This window comes from Ornithorhynchus anatinus, chromosome 7 (genome assembly GCF_004115215.2).
Source record: "Ornithorhynchus anatinus isolate Pmale09 chromosome 7, mOrnAna1.pri.v4, whole genome shotgun sequence".
NCBI lineage: Eukaryota > Metazoa > Chordata > Mammalia > Monotremata > Ornithorhynchidae > Ornithorhynchus > Ornithorhynchus anatinus.
The window spans coordinates 3,456,826-3,476,764 of NC_041734.1; the positions used below are offsets into that span (position 1 = coordinate 3,456,826).

The 19,939-nt window shown below is 42.5% G+C and overlaps 1 protein-coding gene across 2 annotated transcripts in view; it reads right to left on the reverse strand.

The window, feature by feature from the left end:
- PREX2 (phosphatidylinositol-3,4,5-trisphosphate dependent Rac exchange factor 2) overlaps positions 1–19,939 on the reverse strand; it is a 190,613-nt gene that overhangs the window by 25,386 nt on the left and 145,288 nt on the right. For both annotated transcript variants that reach the window (XM_001511236.4, XM_007666826.4), the window contains exons 35-37: positions 15,060–15,174; positions 5,141–5,207; positions 4,536–4,726 (exon numbers count right to left, since the gene is read on the reverse strand). In XM_001511236.4, the coding sequence (XP_001511286.1) occupies positions 4,536–4,726; positions 5,141–5,207; positions 15,060–15,174 (373 nt within the window). The remainder of the gene's footprint in view (positions 1–4,535; positions 4,727–5,140; positions 5,208–15,059; positions 15,175–19,939) is intronic.

A 19,939-nucleotide genomic window follows, 5' to 3' on the forward strand; every position in this document is an offset into this window, starting at 1 on the left:
GGAAAATAAGGCCAGGAAAATAGAAAGCAAAAACTAAACTCATCATAAAAGGTAACCCATCTGTGTAGATATAGTACAAGTACGCCTATGGAATTTTTTTGCCTAATCAATCAATGATAATTATTGAGTGCGTAGCATGTGCAGAGCAGTGAATTAAGTGTTTAGGAGAGTACAGTAGAACAGAATTGCCCAGCTTACATTCTAGGGGGAGTACGGATAGCAATATAAATAGATAATGGATGAGTACATCAATGCTATGGGGAGTTTGAGGAGGGCAATGAGCTGGCTGTGTCCATGTTACATCACTGTGGGACTCGGGAGTCCTGGATTCTAGTTCCGATTCTGCTGGCTGGAGCTCCGCCATGGGGGGGGGGGGGTGAAGACCATCTAGAACCACCGAGGGCATTTAGAGAGGCAGACCGGCACAACAAGAATCCTGAAAAACCTTGCGGCAAAGCATGCAGTGACTACCAAGCTAAAGAGTGCAGTGTTTGTTAGGTGCTTAATGTGTGCCAAGGACTGTATTAAGTGCTGGGATAGATAGGTCCCATACGGGGCTCACAGTCTAAGTAGGAGGGAGAAGAGATACCGAATCCCCATTTCATTCATTCAATCGTATTTATTGAGCGCTTACTGTGTGCAGAACACTGTACTAAGTGCTTGGGAATTACAATTCAGCAACAAATAGAGACAATCCCTGCGAACAACGGGCTCACAAGGGAAGTGAGGCACAGAGAAGTTAAGTCATATGGCATGTACACGGCAGAAGCGGGATTAGACCCACGTCCTGCGACTCCCAGGTCCAGGCTCTTTCCACTAGGCCATGCTGCTTCTCAAGTGGCTACCTGCCAGGCTCTGGCACAGCATCACTACTGTGCTGAGGTCACTCAGGCCATAAACGAATCCTGTGTGTACAAAACCTTGGGTTGCATGTTGCAACGTGTGACACCGCTGCCTGCTTACTTGCTCAGTGCCCTCCGTGCCCCAGTGGAAACATGGCAGGTAGGGATGAGAGAGTGCAACTGGTCCTGCACCAGCCACCAGCACCATCATCAAAGACTCTCCACCTTCTTGGCCTGAAGATCCGTGGCTAAAGCTTGCCCACCAATCCAATGGAAAATCCATCACTATATTTTCGGTGTCAAGCATGATTAATTGGTAGAATTTTGTTTCTGGGGAAAGAAAATGCTAACAAGAAAAGATTTAAAAGGAGAAACACGGAGAGGAATCCCAATTGATAGGGCTGTATATTATTTAGGTATATTTAGAGAAGTGGCATTGCTTAGTTGAAAGAGCATGGGCCTGAGAGTCAGAAGACTTGGCTTCTAATCCCAGTTGTGCCCATTGCCTGCTGCATGACCTTGGATAGCCACCTAAATACTCTATGCCTCAGTTTCCTTGGCAGTAAAATGGGGATTCAAATCCTCTTCTTCCCCTACTTCGACAGTGAGTTCCATGCGGGACAGGGACTGTGTCCAATGGGATTAACTTTTATTTTACCCCAGTGCTTAGAACACTGCTTGACACATAATAAGTGCTTAATAAATATTCCTTCAATCAATCCTATTTATTGAGGGCTTACTGTGTGCAAAGCACTGCACTAAGCACTTGGAAGAGTACAATAAAAAAACACATTCCTTGCCCATGATGAGCTCACAGTCTAGGGGAAAGACAGACATTAATATACATAAATAAATTACGGATATATATCTATGTGATATGGGGTGGGAGGGGGATGAATGAAGGGAGCAAGTCAGGGCGATGCAGAAGGGAGTGGGAGAAGACAAGAGGAGGTCTTGGTCACGGAAGGCTTATTCGAGGAGATGTGCCTTCAGTAGCGCTTTGAAGTGGGGGAAAGCAACTACTGTAATTAATACCATTATTATTATTAAGTATATAAATATTTAAAATATTTCAAAATACCAAATCATCATATCATCCCTAACTTAATAATAATAATGTTGGTAATTGTTAAGCGCTGACTATGTGTAGAGCACTGTTCTAAGAGCTGGGGTAGATACAAGGTCATCAGGTTGTCCTACGTGAGGCTCACAGTCTTCATCCCCATTTTGCAGATGAAGTAACTGAGGCACAGAGAAGTTAAATGACTTGCCCACAGTCACACAGCTGACAAGTGGCAGAGCCGGAATTTGAACCCAGGACCTCTGACTCCCGAGCCCGGGCTCTTTCCACTGAGCCACGCTGCTTCTCTACTTGAAACATTACCAGATAAATGAGAAAAATGTATGGCACTTTGTGTCCCTTTCATCGATATCTTGCCCCTCGGTATTCCTCTCCTCCATCTTTCCACCCTTCCTCCTCTCCCTCTGCTTCCTCCATCCCACTCTGCCTGGGTCCTTCGTCTCTTTCCCCACTGGGTTCCTCCATCCCTCTCTGCTCTATTCCCTGTCTCCTCCCACTTATTCTGTAAGTTTTCTCCCCCATCTGTCTCTCTACCCAAATCCCCCAGGTTTTCCTGCTGAGCTTCTCAAACTCTCCAACATCACTTCTATTTTCTCACCACCAGCGCCTGCCTTCCCTCTGTTCCTCTCAAATGATCCATCCAACCAAGCACCGTGTCCATGTGCACAAGGCCGACCTTCTTCCCCTCTACTGCCCACACACGTTAACTTGGCAGTGCCATTTTAGCTTTACTTAAATAGATTTCTGGTCTTCTTTACATAGGGAATGCACTACAGAGGTTGATGCATAAAATGACTTATCAGTGGTCACCCATGAATTTACAAGTCTCAATTAATTTCTCATCAACGTCAGACTCATAAATCTCTGCCCTCCTGCCAATAAAAGATTCGACAGGAATCTATTTATTCCTCCACTGCTATTAGGACTTAAAAAGTAAAGTATAGCACAGGCACATCTCCTCCAAGAGGCCTTCCCTGACTAAGCCCTTCTTTCCTCTTCTCCCTCTCCCTTCTGTGTCACCCTGACTTGCTCCTTTCATTTATCCCCCACTGCCCCCAAGCCCCACACACTTATGTACATATCTGTAATTTATTTATTTATAATTAATGTCCATCTCCCACTCTAGATTGCAAGCTCATTGCGGTGAGGGAATGTGTCTGTTTATTGTTATATTGTACTCTCCCAAGCATTTAGTACAGTGCTCTGCACACAGTAAGTGCTCAATAAATACAACTGAATGAATGAATGAGTGAAAATGGCAGGAGGATTAATCTGGAAAAAGGTTCCTTGGGGAAAGGACCACCCCAAGAAATAAAATTGCAATACAAAATAAATCTAGACCCTACATGAAGGGAAGCTTTGAATAATTCATTCTAATTTCTATTCCAACTAATCTCACATTGAGTTTATGCAGCTGGGAAATCAGATTGAACATTGGCAGAGAAAGAACAGAGATTCATACTGTCAGGTCCTTCCCCTTGAAACCTGTGGCTAGCATCACGATCCAATGGCATTTTAATAGGCCCCCAGTCAAGATTTTCTTTTTTTTTTTGGAAGTTGATAATAGAAAATGAGCAAACAACAAGGACATTATAATAGGCAGTGGCTGTATTTCATCAAATGTGGTTGCTTGACATACGGTAAAATGGGAGAGGGAAAAACCTTCAAGAAGCAATTATCCTGAATCTCTAGGTTGGCCTGTACCAGGCATGTGTTGAATTGGACAGGAAAGACAAGGCCTATTGACCTTGGGTTCCTCTCGAGTCAATTAGAGCAGATTTTTCCCTGTTGGCATTCTTAGCTCTAGTATATTTTTTGTCACCACGGAAATTCCAACCCAACAATCACTGTAATCAACAGTCTCCTTATTGTTTTGGATTTGCATCGAAAACACAACGCCTTTCAAACAATGTTAGTCTTAAATAAAAAGTACTGTAATTCAGAAGCCAGAAAGCTTGTTATTTCTGAAATTAGAAGTATTACTAATAATACCAGAAAAGGAAGAGAATAATTAATCAGTAACCTAATAACTCTTCACTAATGGGTATTTCATTTATAATGTATCGGCCAAATTAAAAAAAAATTGTATTTGCAGGCCTCAGGGAATAATCTGACTTTTTTCACATAGATGTTGTTTGGTCAAATCTTCACTTGACTTTTAAAAATTGCATATTTCACACCCAAACCCCCATTTTTTTTAAAATGATATCTGTTAAGGGTTTATTATGTCAGGTACTCTTCTAATTCAACCCCAAAAGAAAATAGAACATTCACAGAGCAATAATTCAAAAGAAGGAGAATATAATCAAATCCTAGCGGTGTCAGCCTCCCAACCCAAAAACATGCCCCTTTGCAGAAATAGATGGAAGCTGCTGAGCCCTTTGGGCCAGCTAACAGGAATTCTGCCCAATCTTGTCAATCAGAGTATTTCCTCATATTGGGGCTATGCCTAGGACTTTCTCAACGAGGATGCGTATCTTCCATCTACCGCTTTTAAACCCCAAATTTATGATTAAACTTCCCTAAAAATCCTGCTGGCCCAATATTAACCAATCTGTCTCCTGGTAAACCCAAGAGAGAATGAACCAAAAATGAGGGATAAATTGTCATACCGATGGACGCCGCTATTGCACATGATGATGTGGCACGCTCCGAGTCTGGTACACAGTTCCGAGGACACCGAAAGCAGTCCGACGCCTGAGGCGCTGCAAGCGGTGTACGCGCAGGCGGCCGTGCGTTTGGACCGGATAAAGGAGACCACCAACCGATAGAGTTCATCCAAAGCATTGAGTGGCCGTAACAGCTGTGGGGGCATAGGGAATGCAGAGCAAATTTACTATGGGTCGCAGAGAGGCATTTACAATGGTCTTCAAGGAAGGCATAATTAGGATTACTTCTTCAGATAAAGGAAACAATCAGTCGATGATATTTGTTAAGTGCTTCCTGTGTACAGGGCACTGGAGTAAGCGCTTGGGAAAGCACACTGCAATAGACACCATGCCTGCCCATGAGGAGCTTCCAATCTACAAGGGAAGAACCAAGCCCAAAATGCTATACAAATCCCAACGCAGTAAAAAAAAAAAAAAACCGGTGCGGGAATTCAGACCTTCTCAGTGAAAAAAACACAATCATGCCTCGGTTCAACACAAAACAGTTGTTAGGAATGGTTTTTCACTGATATGAGGGCATTAAACTTGCATTTTTCATCTACTTTTACCTTATCTACATAAGCCGCTTTGGATGTGGAGTTTGGAGGTGAATTTGACTTGTCCAGGTAGAACGCCCTGTAAGGATCCCAAGGAAAAAAAACTGTTACTGACGACACTGAGAAAAGATCATTTCCAAGACCGGATATTTTTATTTTAAAGAGACTCTGGGGAGAGGCATGATGTGTGGGATGTAGAATGGGAAAATTAAAGCAATCTTTCTCTTTCTCCAAATTCAAAGCCAGCTGTGAACATTTCACATGACCCTAAGGAAAACTGCTTTCTGACTGCTCCTAGTTCCTAATACCACACGATGGAGTCGATCCCCAAAAGCAACTCTTTTCCCCATCACCGACAGCACTTACTGAGCTCGTACTCTGTGCAGAGTACTGTCCTAGTCGTTTGGGAATATATTCAAGAGAAATGAAGGAGAAACTGAGTCTTTGGGGTTAACCGCTTTTCCGAAGGAAATGCAGTAAATCTGTGGTGGAATCTGGCTTAGTATCAAACACTCTTCCAGATCCCACTGCCTCTTGGCTACCCAGTCGGTTGGGGAGGTGAATGTGCATAAATTGTCCCTGTCCACAGACTCTAAGCTGAACCAAAATAACCGAACCGGGAAAACCCCTTTGGTGAATCTGTGAATCCCTGCTAGATTGCAAGCTCCTTGGTGGCAGGGTTTGTGTCTCTTTTGTACTCTCCCAAGTGCTTAGTACCATGCTTTGTACACAGAAAGCACTTAATCACTATTAGTAATTAACTGATCTATGGCTTCTCTGCATCTCAGGTTCTTGGGAAGCAAGGTGTCACCTAAATACCTGCAGGATCGATCAATGGTGTATACTGAATGCTGACTGTGTGCAGAGCACTGTACTAAGCGCTTGGAGGAGTACCAAGTAGGGAAGTAGCGTGGCTAAGTGGAAAGAGCCTGGGTTTGGGAGTCAGAGGTCATGGGCTTGAATCCCGACTCTGCCACTTGTCAGCTGTGTGACTGCGGGCAAGTCACTTAACTTCTCTGTGCCTCAGTTACCTCATCTGTAAAATGGGGATGAAGACTGTGAGCCGCACGTGGGACAACCTGATTACCCTGTATCTACCTCAGCACTTAGAACAGTGCTCTGCACATAGTAAGTGCTTTACAAATACCAACATTATTATTATTATTACCATACAAAAGAGTTGGAAGACATGTTTCCTACCCTTAAGGAATTTACACTCTAGGATTACCACTCGGTGAAAACTAATACACCGTTCTTCTACCGTGAGCAGGCACTTTCTGATCTTTCAGAACAAAACAGTCTTTAAAAGACATAAAAAGAGTGCTTGACTCAGCTAGTGAAGAGAAATGCCAGAAGAGGTAATTCTGTACTCTTCATTTCAGCGGAGTCTGCAGAGCCAACATATTTACAGCCCAAAGAAATTGGAAAGAGCCTGCTATGCAGGGGAAGCAGAGGATCAATGAGAAACCAGCTTTGTTGAGGATTGCGGTTGGGTAGTGGTGCCTCACACTAGAGGAAAGGGAAAAGCTTCCTAACAGGAATAATCTTGGATTTTCTATGCCTCTCTGAGGCAGAAGTAAAGGAAAAGCAACTGCTTTTAGACAATAGAAGCTCACAATCATTTTTTTTAAGCTACCAAGTCCCAGGGAGATCTTTTTCAGCCAAAATCTGTTAAGCGTTTCACATCTCTTTATTCTATTATTTAGCGATTGACAAAATAAGAAAATAAAACTCAACCCTGCACTAATGGACTGCAAGGACTTCACTAGGAAGTGAAGCCACTTGGATACTCTTAACAGCAGATCTAATTAAACCCATCCTCAATTTCAATTACTTGTTAACCTAAAGAACTGGAACTTGAGACTACACAATTAATTTTACAAATTTCAAATGGCTCTGAAAGACAATAACCCCATCGAGAAGGAATGATGCCTGAGCCAGAAACTTCTTCAGTGTTACGGGTTTATGACTTTTCATAAAACTCTAGTATTTCTCAGAATATGACCAACTGTGGACAGCATATAAATTTTTAAAGCACTCCACTTAATTGCTAAAGGCTTGTTTTTATCCTTAATCAAATTCTATGGATAAAGTAAATGGCAATCCTGGCCTTTTGCCAAGATCGGATCCCAGCTCATTATGCTTTGGCAGGTAATAGGAATGAAGTCACCACACTGAGTCAGAACACCCCCAATGCCATTATAACCTCACTCAATGCGAGGCAACTTTTCAGAAGCTGAAGTGGCAGAACTTTTTTCCATCCGGTCATACAGAAACCTGGGGCCTCAATCATTTTCAATTGATTAAACTAGCTCTGTTTCAAATCTTGGACCTGTTACCTTTCGTACACTGTTGTAGAATGGTCTAGAACGGCTATGACAACTTCAAAAACCAAGTCTTACGTGTGGTAACGCTCAACAAATTCATGGCAGAAAAGAAGACTGGTAAAACTGAAATATGTGACCTTGGGAAATGAAGCAAGAGACAGCATAGATTTTTATGAGAAGCAGTGGTAATGAACCATGGAGTTCTTGCAGGACTTCGGTAAAGGAAATGATCTTCTAGCATTGGTGGAAAGGTACTGGAAATTTATCAGGGAGTTGACGCTGGCTGAGAGGTAAGAAATAACAGCAAGGTCCCTGGGGAAGATAGAAGCTAACTTACGAAGAGCTTGGAAAAAAGAATGATTTTGATCCGAAGACTGAAGAAAAGCTTTCCCTTTGAAAAAGGGGAGACACTGCAGCATTTTTAGATACAGAAGGAAGAGGGACTGAGCTCAATGGAAGTTGAGGACGTGGAAGGAGAATCGTCAATACTCAGGAAATAATTTGCTAGTATGTGGGTTTTGAGAGACACAGGCCCTGTGCCCGTCCTACTGGACTACTCAGCTGGATCACACACCGAAAATTGAAGATGATGGGGTATGTGGGGAACCTGACTCATTCTGCTGTGGAGACTGTAGAGTACCCTGGAAAAGGAATGCAGTGCTCTGTTCAGTCCACTAGATTGTAAACTTCTCGAAGAAAGGGATTGTGTCTACTCGCTCTATTGTCTATTATACTCTCCCAAACACTCAGGAGAGTGCTCTACTTTCAGCAGATTGTAAGCTACTTGAGGGCAGTGATTGTGCCTTTTTTTTAAAATGGTGTTTGTTAAGCACTTACTATGTGCCAGGCACTGTACTAAGCGCTGCATGGCGTAGTGGCTAGAGGACATGCCTAGGAATCAGAGGGCCATGGGTTCAAATCCCGCTCCGCCACTCACCTGCTGTTTGACCTTGGGCAAGTCACTTCACTTCTCTGGGCCTCAGTTTCCTCATCTTTAAAATAGGGATTAAGACTGTGAGCCCCACCTGGGACAGGGACTGTGCCCAACCCTATTTGCTTGTATCTACCCCAGAGCTTAGAATAGTGCCTGGCATATAGTAAGCACTTAATAAATACCATTATTATTATTATTTTCATTGCAAGCAAATCAGGTTGGACACAATCTTTGTCCCATGTGGGGCTCACAGTCTTAATCCCCATTTTACAGATGAGGTTACTGAGGCCCAGAAAATTTAAGCGACTTGCCCAAGGTCACAAAGCAGACAAATGATGCCGGAATTAGACCCCCACATCCTTCTTACTCCCAAGCCTGTGCTCTATCCATTAGGCCATGCTGCTTCTTTAACAATAATAGTAATGATGGTATTTGTTAAGCACTCACTATGTGCCAAGCACTGTTCTAAGGACTGGGGTAGATAGAAGGAAATCAGGCTGTCCCAAGAGGGGCGCTGAGTCTGAATCCCCATTTTACAGATGAGGAAACTGAGGACAGAGAAGTTAAGTGACTTGCCCAAGGCACAATGTGCCTGTCAGTTGTGGTTAGATGGAATAAGAATGACAACAGCAATAACAATAGTAAAATAACTGTGGAATTTGTGAAGCACTTAGTGTGTGCCAAGCACTGCACTGAACACTTGGTGGATGTAAAATAATCAGGTGCCACCTGGGGCTCAGAGACTAATTAAGAGGTAGGATAGGTATTGAATCCCCATTAAGGCCCAGAGAAGTTAAGTAACTTGCCCAAAGTCACACAGCAAGGTACGTGGCAGGGCCAGGATTAGAACCTGAGTCCTCTAACTCCCAGGTCCATGCTCTTTCCACTGAGCCAAGCTGCTTCTCTATGTAACCATCTTTAATGGAGGTTGTGAATGTTTGTATTATTAAAGATCAATTATTATAAAATCTAAAAGTAAATTCAAAACAATCCTAACTTATCAAGTCTAGCATCCTTCCCAATAATTTCCTTCTCTCCTCTATACCTGCTGTACTAGGGATCCTTGAACTTCTGAGAACTATATAAAGTCATACCAATGGACTCAACATTTGTCTCCCTTTCTCCAGTCCTTTTCAGAAAAGTAGCATGGTCTAGTTGATAGAGCAGGGTCCTGGTTGTCAGAAGGAGCTGGGTTCTAATCCCGGCTCTGCAACTTGTCTGCTGGGTGACCTTGGGCAGCTCAATCCCCTCTAGACTCTAAACTTCTTGTGGGCAGGGAACATGTCTACCAACTTTAATATATTGTAGTCTTCCAAGCGCTTAGTACAGTGCTCTGAACACAGTAAGCGCTTAGTAAATACGGCTGACGTCTTTCCTAAGGCTCAGAGCCGATGGTCATTTTCTCGGCTGGTCCATAGGTGGGCTCCCAAAGGACGACTAATTTATCATTCACCCATCTTCCACTGTTTTTTGACAAATGAAAGAACAAATCTAGAGTGCTGGCATAAACTGCAGTGGAATAAAAGCAATCAGAACAAGATTCATAGAAAGAGCCAGATGAAGATCCTTGGATTGCTTTTTCAAATTATTGCCCCAAGAGCAGATGGAGAAGTCAGAGTTACAACAAAAATCGATTCTGCATTTTGAGTTTTCTCTTGCAGCCTAGCATGTTCTCCAACAGGGATTCTTTCAGGTCAAGTCAACTAAGACTCACATTCTCTCTCTTGTCACTTGCTGCTCAAAGGCCAATTTGAGTCCCAAATCACTTTGATCTCTCTACTTCCCTTGCTTCTGTGAAAACAATAAATTTTGCTTAATTTCAGGAAATGGAGGATTCAGTTCAAAGCCTCCCTTTGAAGAAGCTTCTACTCACTTCTACCGTTTAATAAACGCTTTTATTCCAGCTGAGTAAATATTATCACTGGTAAAAGAACACGTACCCCAACGATAAGTGAAATCACAGTTGCAAAACACTTAATTATTATTTAAAATATTTAAGCATTTTCTTTCATTAAGCTGGTTTCCCTTATCAAATAAGGGAAATTATTTATTTGCTAACTTTTAAAAAATGACTTTATTGGAAAAGCTTCCTCCAGGCACAGGTAAAAATAATTTTAGTCTTCACTATAATATATTAAGGGAAATTGCCAGAAAGTTATACAATGGTGTAAATTCATATACTGGCCCTAGAGAGAAGGGCAAGTAAAATAAATAATATGAGGTTTGATGCATATTTGAAGAAACTATTATGAAACAGAGAGCCCTCCTGAGTTCTTAATCAAATCTAACCTGAGTGACTCCGCACCTCGGTTTTATTGAAGAGGCATTGAAGTTCAACCCCCTGGGCTCGAGGACTTAGATGAAATCTGGGAAACAGGCTCAGATCTATGTTAAAGAGACCTATGCTAAGGGAAAATGAGGAGAGGAGACATTCACCTTCCTGTCCCCTTTTCTTCTTGAAGGAAATAACACATCCCAATTCTTAATTCCCTTCTGCTTCATGCCCGCCTCTCTGACCTCTTACCTCTGAGGGGTGACATCCATGATGACACTCCCCAGTCCCTGTGCTGGGCCTTAGACAGTCCAGGGAAAGGACAATCCAAGACTGGGAAGTGAGTCAAACAGGGGTAAGGACGGAAAGGGTCCCGGTCATAAAAGAAGGGAATTTTCAGAAACAAACAGCATTGGTTTCCTCAACGGACTGCATCTGCTTTTCATATGATGATGACAGCTTAAACCCCAGGCCTCCCCTTATCCCACCTGCTACTAAATCTGATGGATGACCAACTTTAGGAGTTTGGCCACCCATCTCTCTGAGAGTTTGGCTCCCAACAGAGTCAGCATCTTCTCCCTGGGAAGACCAAGAGTTAATCTACGACCCAGAGCTTGACAGAAGGGAGCAAGCCAATCACGGCCTCACATACGGATAAATTAATAATAATAATAATAATAATGTTGGTATTTGTTAAGCGCTTACTATGTGCCGAGCACTGTTCTAAGCGCTGGGGTAGACATAGGGGAATCAGGTTGTCCCACGTGGGGCTCACAGTCTTAATCCCCATTTTACAGATGAGGGAACTGAGGCACAGAGAAGTTAAGTGACTTGCCCACAGTCACACAGCCGACAAGTGGCAGAGCTGGGATTCGAACTCATGAGCCCTGACTCCAAAGCCCATGCTCTTTCCACTGAGCCACGTAAATTGCCATACTGGTATCAATTCTGAACCCCAAACCAAGAGGAAAACTTCCCTCCTAAAATACAAAGTACTATCAGGGCATTTCAGCGGTAGAGGAACAAAATGCCTAGGAGAAGCTGTTTTGTTGTTAAAGTTTCAGCAGGATTGTATTCATCAAGCTTATGCTCTAAATCACGAACGGGAAAAATCCAAATGAAATAAAACTGTCTGAGCTGGATTCAAAAGTTGGACAGTTTTTAGAGACTGCAATTCTTGCAATTCAATTCCAAGAAGAATCCAGCATTTGCTATGAGTCTGATTCTGCAGTCATATGTTTTGAATGCTTACTGTGTGCAGAGCACTGTACTAAGCGCTTGAGAAAGTAGACTACAACAGAGTTGGTGGACACGTTCCATCTGGGTTCTTTAGTCTTCCTGCAAAACCAAAGATGACCACTGAAGCTACTAACCAGAGCAAATTCATTTACAATCTTTGCTGTCTTGATTGATTTCTCTTTGGGGGGGTAGGTAACATCTCCATGGAAAACTATTAGGTGACATTACATTTATAGCACTGACAACAAGCCTCCCAACCTGCAAATAAATGGGAATTGAAAGGAGCTGTTTTCCTGCAAATGTCAGGGAAACAGAAATGCTGAAGTAATACTAGCAATGAAAATAAATGTAATTCGGCAGAAAGTATGGAGGTGGGGGTGGGAGCAATATAATCCCGTAACGGAGGAAGTATGTTACAAGTTTCTGAAGATTTCTCGACAGAAAAAAAAGGCCACAACCTAAATCATTTCTGAAAGTAACAGCTTCTGAACGATATAAAATATATTTGAAATACATATTTTTTAGCTCTTCCTTAAACATCCTGATGCACTAATCTCCACTTGAGGCTTCTTCTACATGTCTACAATTTAAAACTGATCGAAGTTGGAATGGATAAAGATGAGGTAGATCTGTTCTCTCTTGCTGTTTCCCACTCTGGGAAGTTGACTGGGTTGGGTGTCATTTTCCTTTCTCCCCATCAAAAATCCAAAGCTTTATATTTCAACCTTGAAATGAAGTGTTTGAAGCAGCCTCAAATAAGAGGTGCAAAAATGAGTCTTATGAGTCAAAGGGGACGATTCTATAGGAGAAGAAAAAATAGCTGCCATATGGATGGCGAGATGGGGTAGAGTGTTTTGGAACCCACGCTGGGGTATTGGCTCATTTAAATTTCAACCTCTGGGCCATGTATGAGGAAAAATGATAGCTGATAAGCGGGGAAAAGGGGCTACCCTGCTTTGTGAGACTTGAGCCAAGCCACGTGGCATGTATCATCTCTGAGAGGATCAAGATTTGTGACAGTCCCATTCAGTGTCGATGGACATTTGGCCAAGAAACTACATTTTTTTAAAATGGTATTTGTTAAGCATTTACTATGTGCCAGGCACTGTACTGAGCGCTGGGGTAGACACACGCTAATCAGGTTGGACACACTCTCCGTCTTACACCCCATTTCGCAGCTGAAGTAACTGAGGCACAGAGAGTGAAGTGACTTGCCCAAGGTCACACAGCAGGCCCGTGGTGGAGCCAGGATTAGAACACAGGTCCTTCAGATGCCCAGACCCATGCTCTATTGACTAGGCCATGCTGCTTCTGTTTTTCAGAAGCTGTTGTTGGCAGTCTCACAGCTAGTGGCTAAGCCACGGGTATGAGCAGGTGGGAAAGAACAGCTGGAGGACAACAGGAATTCTTCGAGGTGGTGGAGCAATGCCATATTCTGGGTCTTGGGTTACTCCTACCCTGCCCGATACCTTCCCTTGTCATTAGTAGCAACAGGCATTCCGATTTTCTTTCTCATTTCTCTTCCACCACTGAAATCAAATTGCCGCTGATTTGCACAAATTCAGTGACAAACGCTGAATCTGGAGGGTTTTTTCCAACCTCTCCCGGAGATTTTCACAGTTGGAAACACCCACAAGTTTTCACGAGCAGGTCTGATTCTCATCGTCTCTCACATTCCTCTCCTTGGCTTACTATCACACACTATCTCCCATGAAATGTGTGCTACCAGTCTAAGAATAATCTCTTCTCTTATTCCTAAAAAAACATCCTTCACAGCTCAGATGATTAAAAAAACCCAGACACCAGTGACTAAGAGGACGCCCTTTGATAATTTAATTTGTCAAGCGCTTACTATGTGTTAAACACTGTTCTAAGTGCTAGGCAAGATTCAAGTTAATCAGGGTGGACACAGTCCTTGTCCCAAGTGGGGCTCACTGTCTAAATAGGAGGAGTAGGATTTAATCCTCATTTTACAGATGAGGAAACTGAGGCACTGAAAAGTGAAGCGACTTGACCAAGGTCACAGAGCAGGCAAGTGGTGGAACTGGGATTAGAGCCCAGTCCTCTGACTCCCAAACCCTTGCTCTTTCCATTAGGCCATACTGCTTACTTTTTTACCATGTATGTAAATGAAGACTCATGAAAAACACAGCTTTTGGAAGATAAGTGCATATTCTTCCTTTGAATATGCTCTTTTTCTTGGCTTGTACTTGTTTCTCTTTTCCTTGCCCCAGTGGTATTTTTCACAAGGGACAGCTGGAGGAAATAAACTATTTAGGGATAGAAAGTTTAGAATGTAGTTAGCCCAACCTAGAACACACTTTGTGCCATTTTCCCTTTGAACGTTTAAACTGTGAGTCCCGTGTGGGACAGGGCTTTTGACTGGCCTGATGATCTACCAAAGGGCTTTATACAGTGCTTGGCACAAAGTAATAATAATAATAATAATGTTGGTATTTGTTAAGCGCTTACTATGTGCCGAGCACTGTTCTAAGTGTTGGGGTAGACATAGGGGAATCAGGTTGTCCCACGTGGGGCTCACAGTCTTGATCCCCATTTTACAGATGAGGGAACTGAGGCACAGAGAAGTTAAGTGACTTGCCCACAGTCACACAGCCGACAAGTGGCAGAGCTGGGATTCGAACTCGTGAGCCCTGACTCCAAAGCCCATGCTCTTTCCACTGAGCCACGCTGCTTCTCCAAGGGATTAACAAATCCCTTGTAAGTAAGGGATTAACAAATATCACAATTACTAAAGGACTTGTCTAGTGTCCTTGGGCAAGTCAGTTCACTTCTTTGTGCCTCAGTTACCTCATCTGTAAAATGGGGATTGTGACTGTGAGCCCCACATGGGCCTGAGGCTGTGTGTATTTGCATGTATCCACCCCAATGCTTAGTACAGTGACTGGAACATAGTAAGCACTTAAATACCACTATTATTATTATTATTATAAGACATTGACCCTAATCTTCCCTCCCTAGGAATGAAGGTAGGCTGCTTTAGAATTATATATGAAACACTCCCGTTCTATAAAATGTCTGATAATTTCTTGCTGAGTTTTCCTAGTCCTCTATTTTTACAGAAAAGCCTTTGGGTTCAAAAGGACTTGTTTATAAGTTAAAGGTATGCTTCAAATGAAAACGTCTAAAATAACCCACCTGAGCTTCTGATTATACTGTTTCACCTTTTCCAAAGAGGCAGCATTAATCTGGGCTTGAAATTCTTCCACGGAAACATTGTCTCTGTAATAATATCCTTCCATGCTCTCCAGTGCTGTGGGAAGGAGTAAAAACTTTTTACGCATTTGCTTCACTATTCATTTCTTTCCAGTTAGTGCAATAAACACTCACAGTAGTTAGCCACTTTCAATAGACTACAGTATGACTACCAATTATGAAGGGGACGAACTGAAAATATATCCATAATACAATTCTTACAGCTGATGACCTTCAAAATATTTTGTGTTACCATTCAAATGTCCAGTCAATGGTGTATCTCAATTATTTTTAAGCCTCCTCATTAGTTAGGTGATCACCGAGCCTTATTAAAATCACAACTCCTCCAAGAGGCCTTCCCTGTCTAAAACTTTATTTTTGCTTTTCCCTCTCCCTGCTGTGTTACCTTTGCTCTTAGATTTATACCCTTTATTCACCCCACCCTGAAAATAGCTGCAATTTATTTTAAAGTCTTTCTCCCGTTCTACACTGTAAGTTCCTTGTCGGCAGGTAACATGTCTACCAACTCTGTTATACTGTACCCTCCCGATTGCTTAGTACAGTGCTCTGCACACAGTAGGTGCTCAATGGATATGACTGATTGATTAAACACTAATCCAAATGTAACATAAAATATGAATGTAGTACCAAAATATAATGTAACCATTCTTACAGAGTTCATGAAAGAAAGCTTGTCCTTACTTTAATTTTTTTTAATGGTATTTGTTAACACTGTCAAGCACTGTTCTCAGCGTTGGGGTAGATACTAGCAAATCGGGTGGGACACAGCCCCTGTCCCACACGTTCACAGTCTTAATCCCCATTTTACAGATAGGGTAACAGGCACAGAGAGCTTAAGTAACTTTCCCAAAGTCACACAGCAAACAAGCGGTGGCGTCCTTCTGACTCCCAGGTCTGTGCTTTACCCATTAACCTATTTTTTTCATGGTATTTGTTAAGCACTTACACTGTGCCAGGCACTGTACTAAGCACTGAGGTAGATACAAGCTAATCAGGATAGATACGGTCCCTCTCCTACAGGGGGCTCAAAGTCTTAATCCTCAGGTTACAGCTGAGGTAACTGAGGCCTAGAGAAGTTAAGTGACTTGCCCAAGGTCACCCAGCATTGCAATATAAGAGTGTGAGCCCCATTTAGGACAGGGATTGTGTCCAACCTGATTAACTTGTATCTACCCCTGCACTTAGAAATGTGCAAGGGCATAGTATGCAGTTAACTAGTATTATCAGTATTATTATTACTAGTGGACTGAAATCCTTCAGTGCAGATGCTCTACAACCCTGGTGCCATATTAAACCAATTTAAGAGGATTAAACTCTCCACTCCCCTCTTTTTCACCAACATCTCACTTATCTTCCTTCTGTTTCCAAAGGACAAATAACGAAGGGAAACTAAATGCACAACAAACCAGAAATGCGGACCTGACATAAAAGTTCAGATAATACAAGTCAGGAAGAGGTAATATTCCTGCAGAAACAATTCTCTTACACTTGGGGAAGTGCTCTATCTCCACTACACATTATTCCTTTCTTGTTGAATCTCTTTCTTAACATATTCCAACCCAATTTCTCTTCTCCAACAAGGAAACCTATAGCATGTGCAATGGAGCTTACTGTTATCAAGACAATTTCATCTTTCTCTGGTATTTGCATGCTTTTCTTCAGGATTTTGCGTTCTCTAAACAGTAATATGGAATCAGTGAGAAGATGGAGCTTTCTCTCATTAATTAATTCAACTATAATGCCAACTTTTCACTTGGGAGGGGGCAAATGAAGGCAAAAATTTTAGGGCTGGTGGTGAAGGAGGGAGGCTTCACAGAGCCAATAGCCAAGGAAGCCTCCCTTTTGGGGCTATTGGCTCCTGCCTGAAAATTCAGGTCTTGAGGGACATAGGATTAATGAGTTTAGGAGACCAGCTCACACATGAAGTTCATTCAATTATATTTACTGGGTGCTTACTGTGTGAAAAGCACTGTACAAAGCACTTAGTACAAGGTGGAAGCTTAGAAATGCATTTGAAACATTTGCACTTCTAGTCCACTTCAGTTTTCTCTTAGGGTGCCTGAGGTCATCTGTAAATTTACTCAACAAATCTCTCATTGAATCGAGGGTTGGGAGGAAAAGAAAACCCAATCGTGAGGGGAAAAAAGGCCATACGCGCGAGTCCGGAACTGAAAAACCAATCACATTTTTAGGCATTATTTGAGGACTTCAAATTTGGAGACACTGTGACTTTCATAATGTTGTTCACACACAATTTTGAGAGTAACACTCCGGGGGGGGAAAACAAATCTGAAAAATCATCTTCTTCCAAGGATTCTGAAGGGGATGCCCTGTAAATTCACTGCCCCGGTCACACACTGAATATAGATCCTGCTGTTCTTACCATGACCATTCACTGAATAATTCATTCACTGTGCACAAACGTGCACACTGAGGGTTCCCTGGAGTACTCTGCGAGTTGGTAATTGAGCATCTTTGTAAAAGGTAATACATTACGATGACTGAATTTGCCTTCTAAACACTTGAAGGTAGTTCCCAAAATAGACAGTGCCTCAGTAGAAAAGACCTAGGACTGTTACATATTACTGCCGGGGTGTATTTCCAATTTATGGAAATTAAATATTTAGAGGGCAAGTGAACTGTGATTTCTGAAAAAGGCCTAATTAAAAAGCAGCACCCTTTGGAAAGGCATTTAATAACCCTATTGTGATTCATCAATCAATGGTAGTTATCAATGCCTCCTGTGTCCATGTCGCTATATTAAGCACTTGGAAGACTACAATAGTGGTAAAAGACACAATCCCTGCACTCGAGTTTATAGTTTAGAAGATATGATTTCCAAACAGAAAGTTCAATAAATTAATATTTTTAATCATCATTAGGCAGCTCTCTGCTCACTGAACACTTTGGAAGACTGAATTTTTGTGGCACTTTTTTTGTTTTTTTTGGTATTTGTTAAGCACTTACTATGTGCAGAGCACTGTTCTAAGCACTGGGGGAGATACAGGGTAATCAGGTTGTCCCACGTGAGGCTCACAGTGTTCATCCCCATTTTACAGATGAGGGAACTGAGGCACAGAGAAGTGAAGCGACTTGCCCAGGGTCACACAGCAGACAAGTGGTGGAGCCAGGATTAGAACCCATGAACTTGTTACTCTCAGGTCCCGTGCTCTATCCAGTATGCCATATTGCCGTTTATAGCCAAATATAATAATGATGATGATGATGGTATTTGTTAAGCGCTTACTATGTGCAAAGCACTGTTCTAAGCGCTGGGGGGGGGATACAAGGAGATCAGGTTGTCCCATGTGGGGCTCACAGTCTTAATGCCCATTTTACAGATGAGGGAACACAAGCACAGAGAAGTTAAGTGACTTGCCCAAAGTCACACAGCTGACAAGCAGCTGAACTGCTATGAAAAAATAAATAGGAATTGGTACAACCTTAAGGTGACTTCATTTCTTCCTTGGATGTGGGGGTCCAGATTTTTTTTTAATGGCATTTGTTAAGTGCTTATTATGTGCCAGGCACTGTACTAAGTGCCAGGGTAGGTACAAGATAACCGGGTTGGATATAGCCCATGTCCCACATAGGGCTCACGGTCTTAATCCCCATTTTACAGATGAGGTAACTGAGGTCCACAGAAGTTAAATGATTTGCCAAAGATCACACAAAAGATAAGAGGCGGGTCTTGGATTAGAACCCAGGTCCTTCTGACTCCCAGACCCATGCTATTTCCAAACAGACCAAGCTTTATCTACAATAAGCTTGCAACTTCTGCTAATTAATTTAAACACTTCATAATTACAGGGTTTCAACCTCTTAAAACATCACAGCGTTGGTGTTAACCCTCCACTCTAGAGTAATGAAAAGCTCTCGACTCCCAAATAAAACCAACTCTAATGGTAATAATGCCCAAAACAACTTGTAGAGCCACGGAAGTGAGATGGCCCACTGGAGAGAGTCGAGGACTGGTAGGTAAGAAACTCATGTAGTAGTGCCATCTCTGTCCCTGGCACGCTGTGTGACCTTGGCAAGTCACAACCTCTCTGGGTCTCACCTGTAAAACGGGGATACGAAAGACTGTAAAGCCTCTGGTGGAATGGGAACTGATATAACTTTGTATCCACCCCAGCGTTTAGCCCTAGAAAGCACTTAATTGCCACAATTAGTATTAAACAGTTCGGGGAGGCCAATTTGTTGCTGCATTTCGGCAATTTCAGCAGCCAGAGTCCTTTCGGTCTGAATTACCAGAATTGGTTGTGAGGAGAGACACCTGAACCACGGAATTACTGCAAAATCATCCACTTTGACTGGCATGTCCTCCCTCTAGACTGTATGCTCATTGTGAGCAGGGACTGTGCGTGTTTACTGTTATATTGTACTCTTCCGAGTACTTAATAGAGTGCTCTGCTCACAGTAAGTGCTCAATAAATATGACTGGCTAACTGACTGACTGGCCAAAGCAGCTGGGACTGAATGAAGAGAGGAAAGGAGAAGAAAGTTGTGGACTTATGGTGCCTCAGGAGATTACAGCTTCAGGCAGTTATGCCAAAGGAGAAGGTCTTTTTCATCTCTGTCTTTTTAGTGGGATACAGGATTTTTTTTTAAAGGCCAACTGAGTTCAAATACTGAAAAAGCTGGAAATAAATTTGTATCCTGGAGCCTGTCTTCAGTTGGAAATCTTTTCCATTCCAAATCGCCTCTTTCAATTACTGGATGGTAATCTCTATGAAGGTCCCAGTATTACCTCTCAGGGCTCAAAACCATCTAATGCATACTAAAGACACCTACTGACTCTC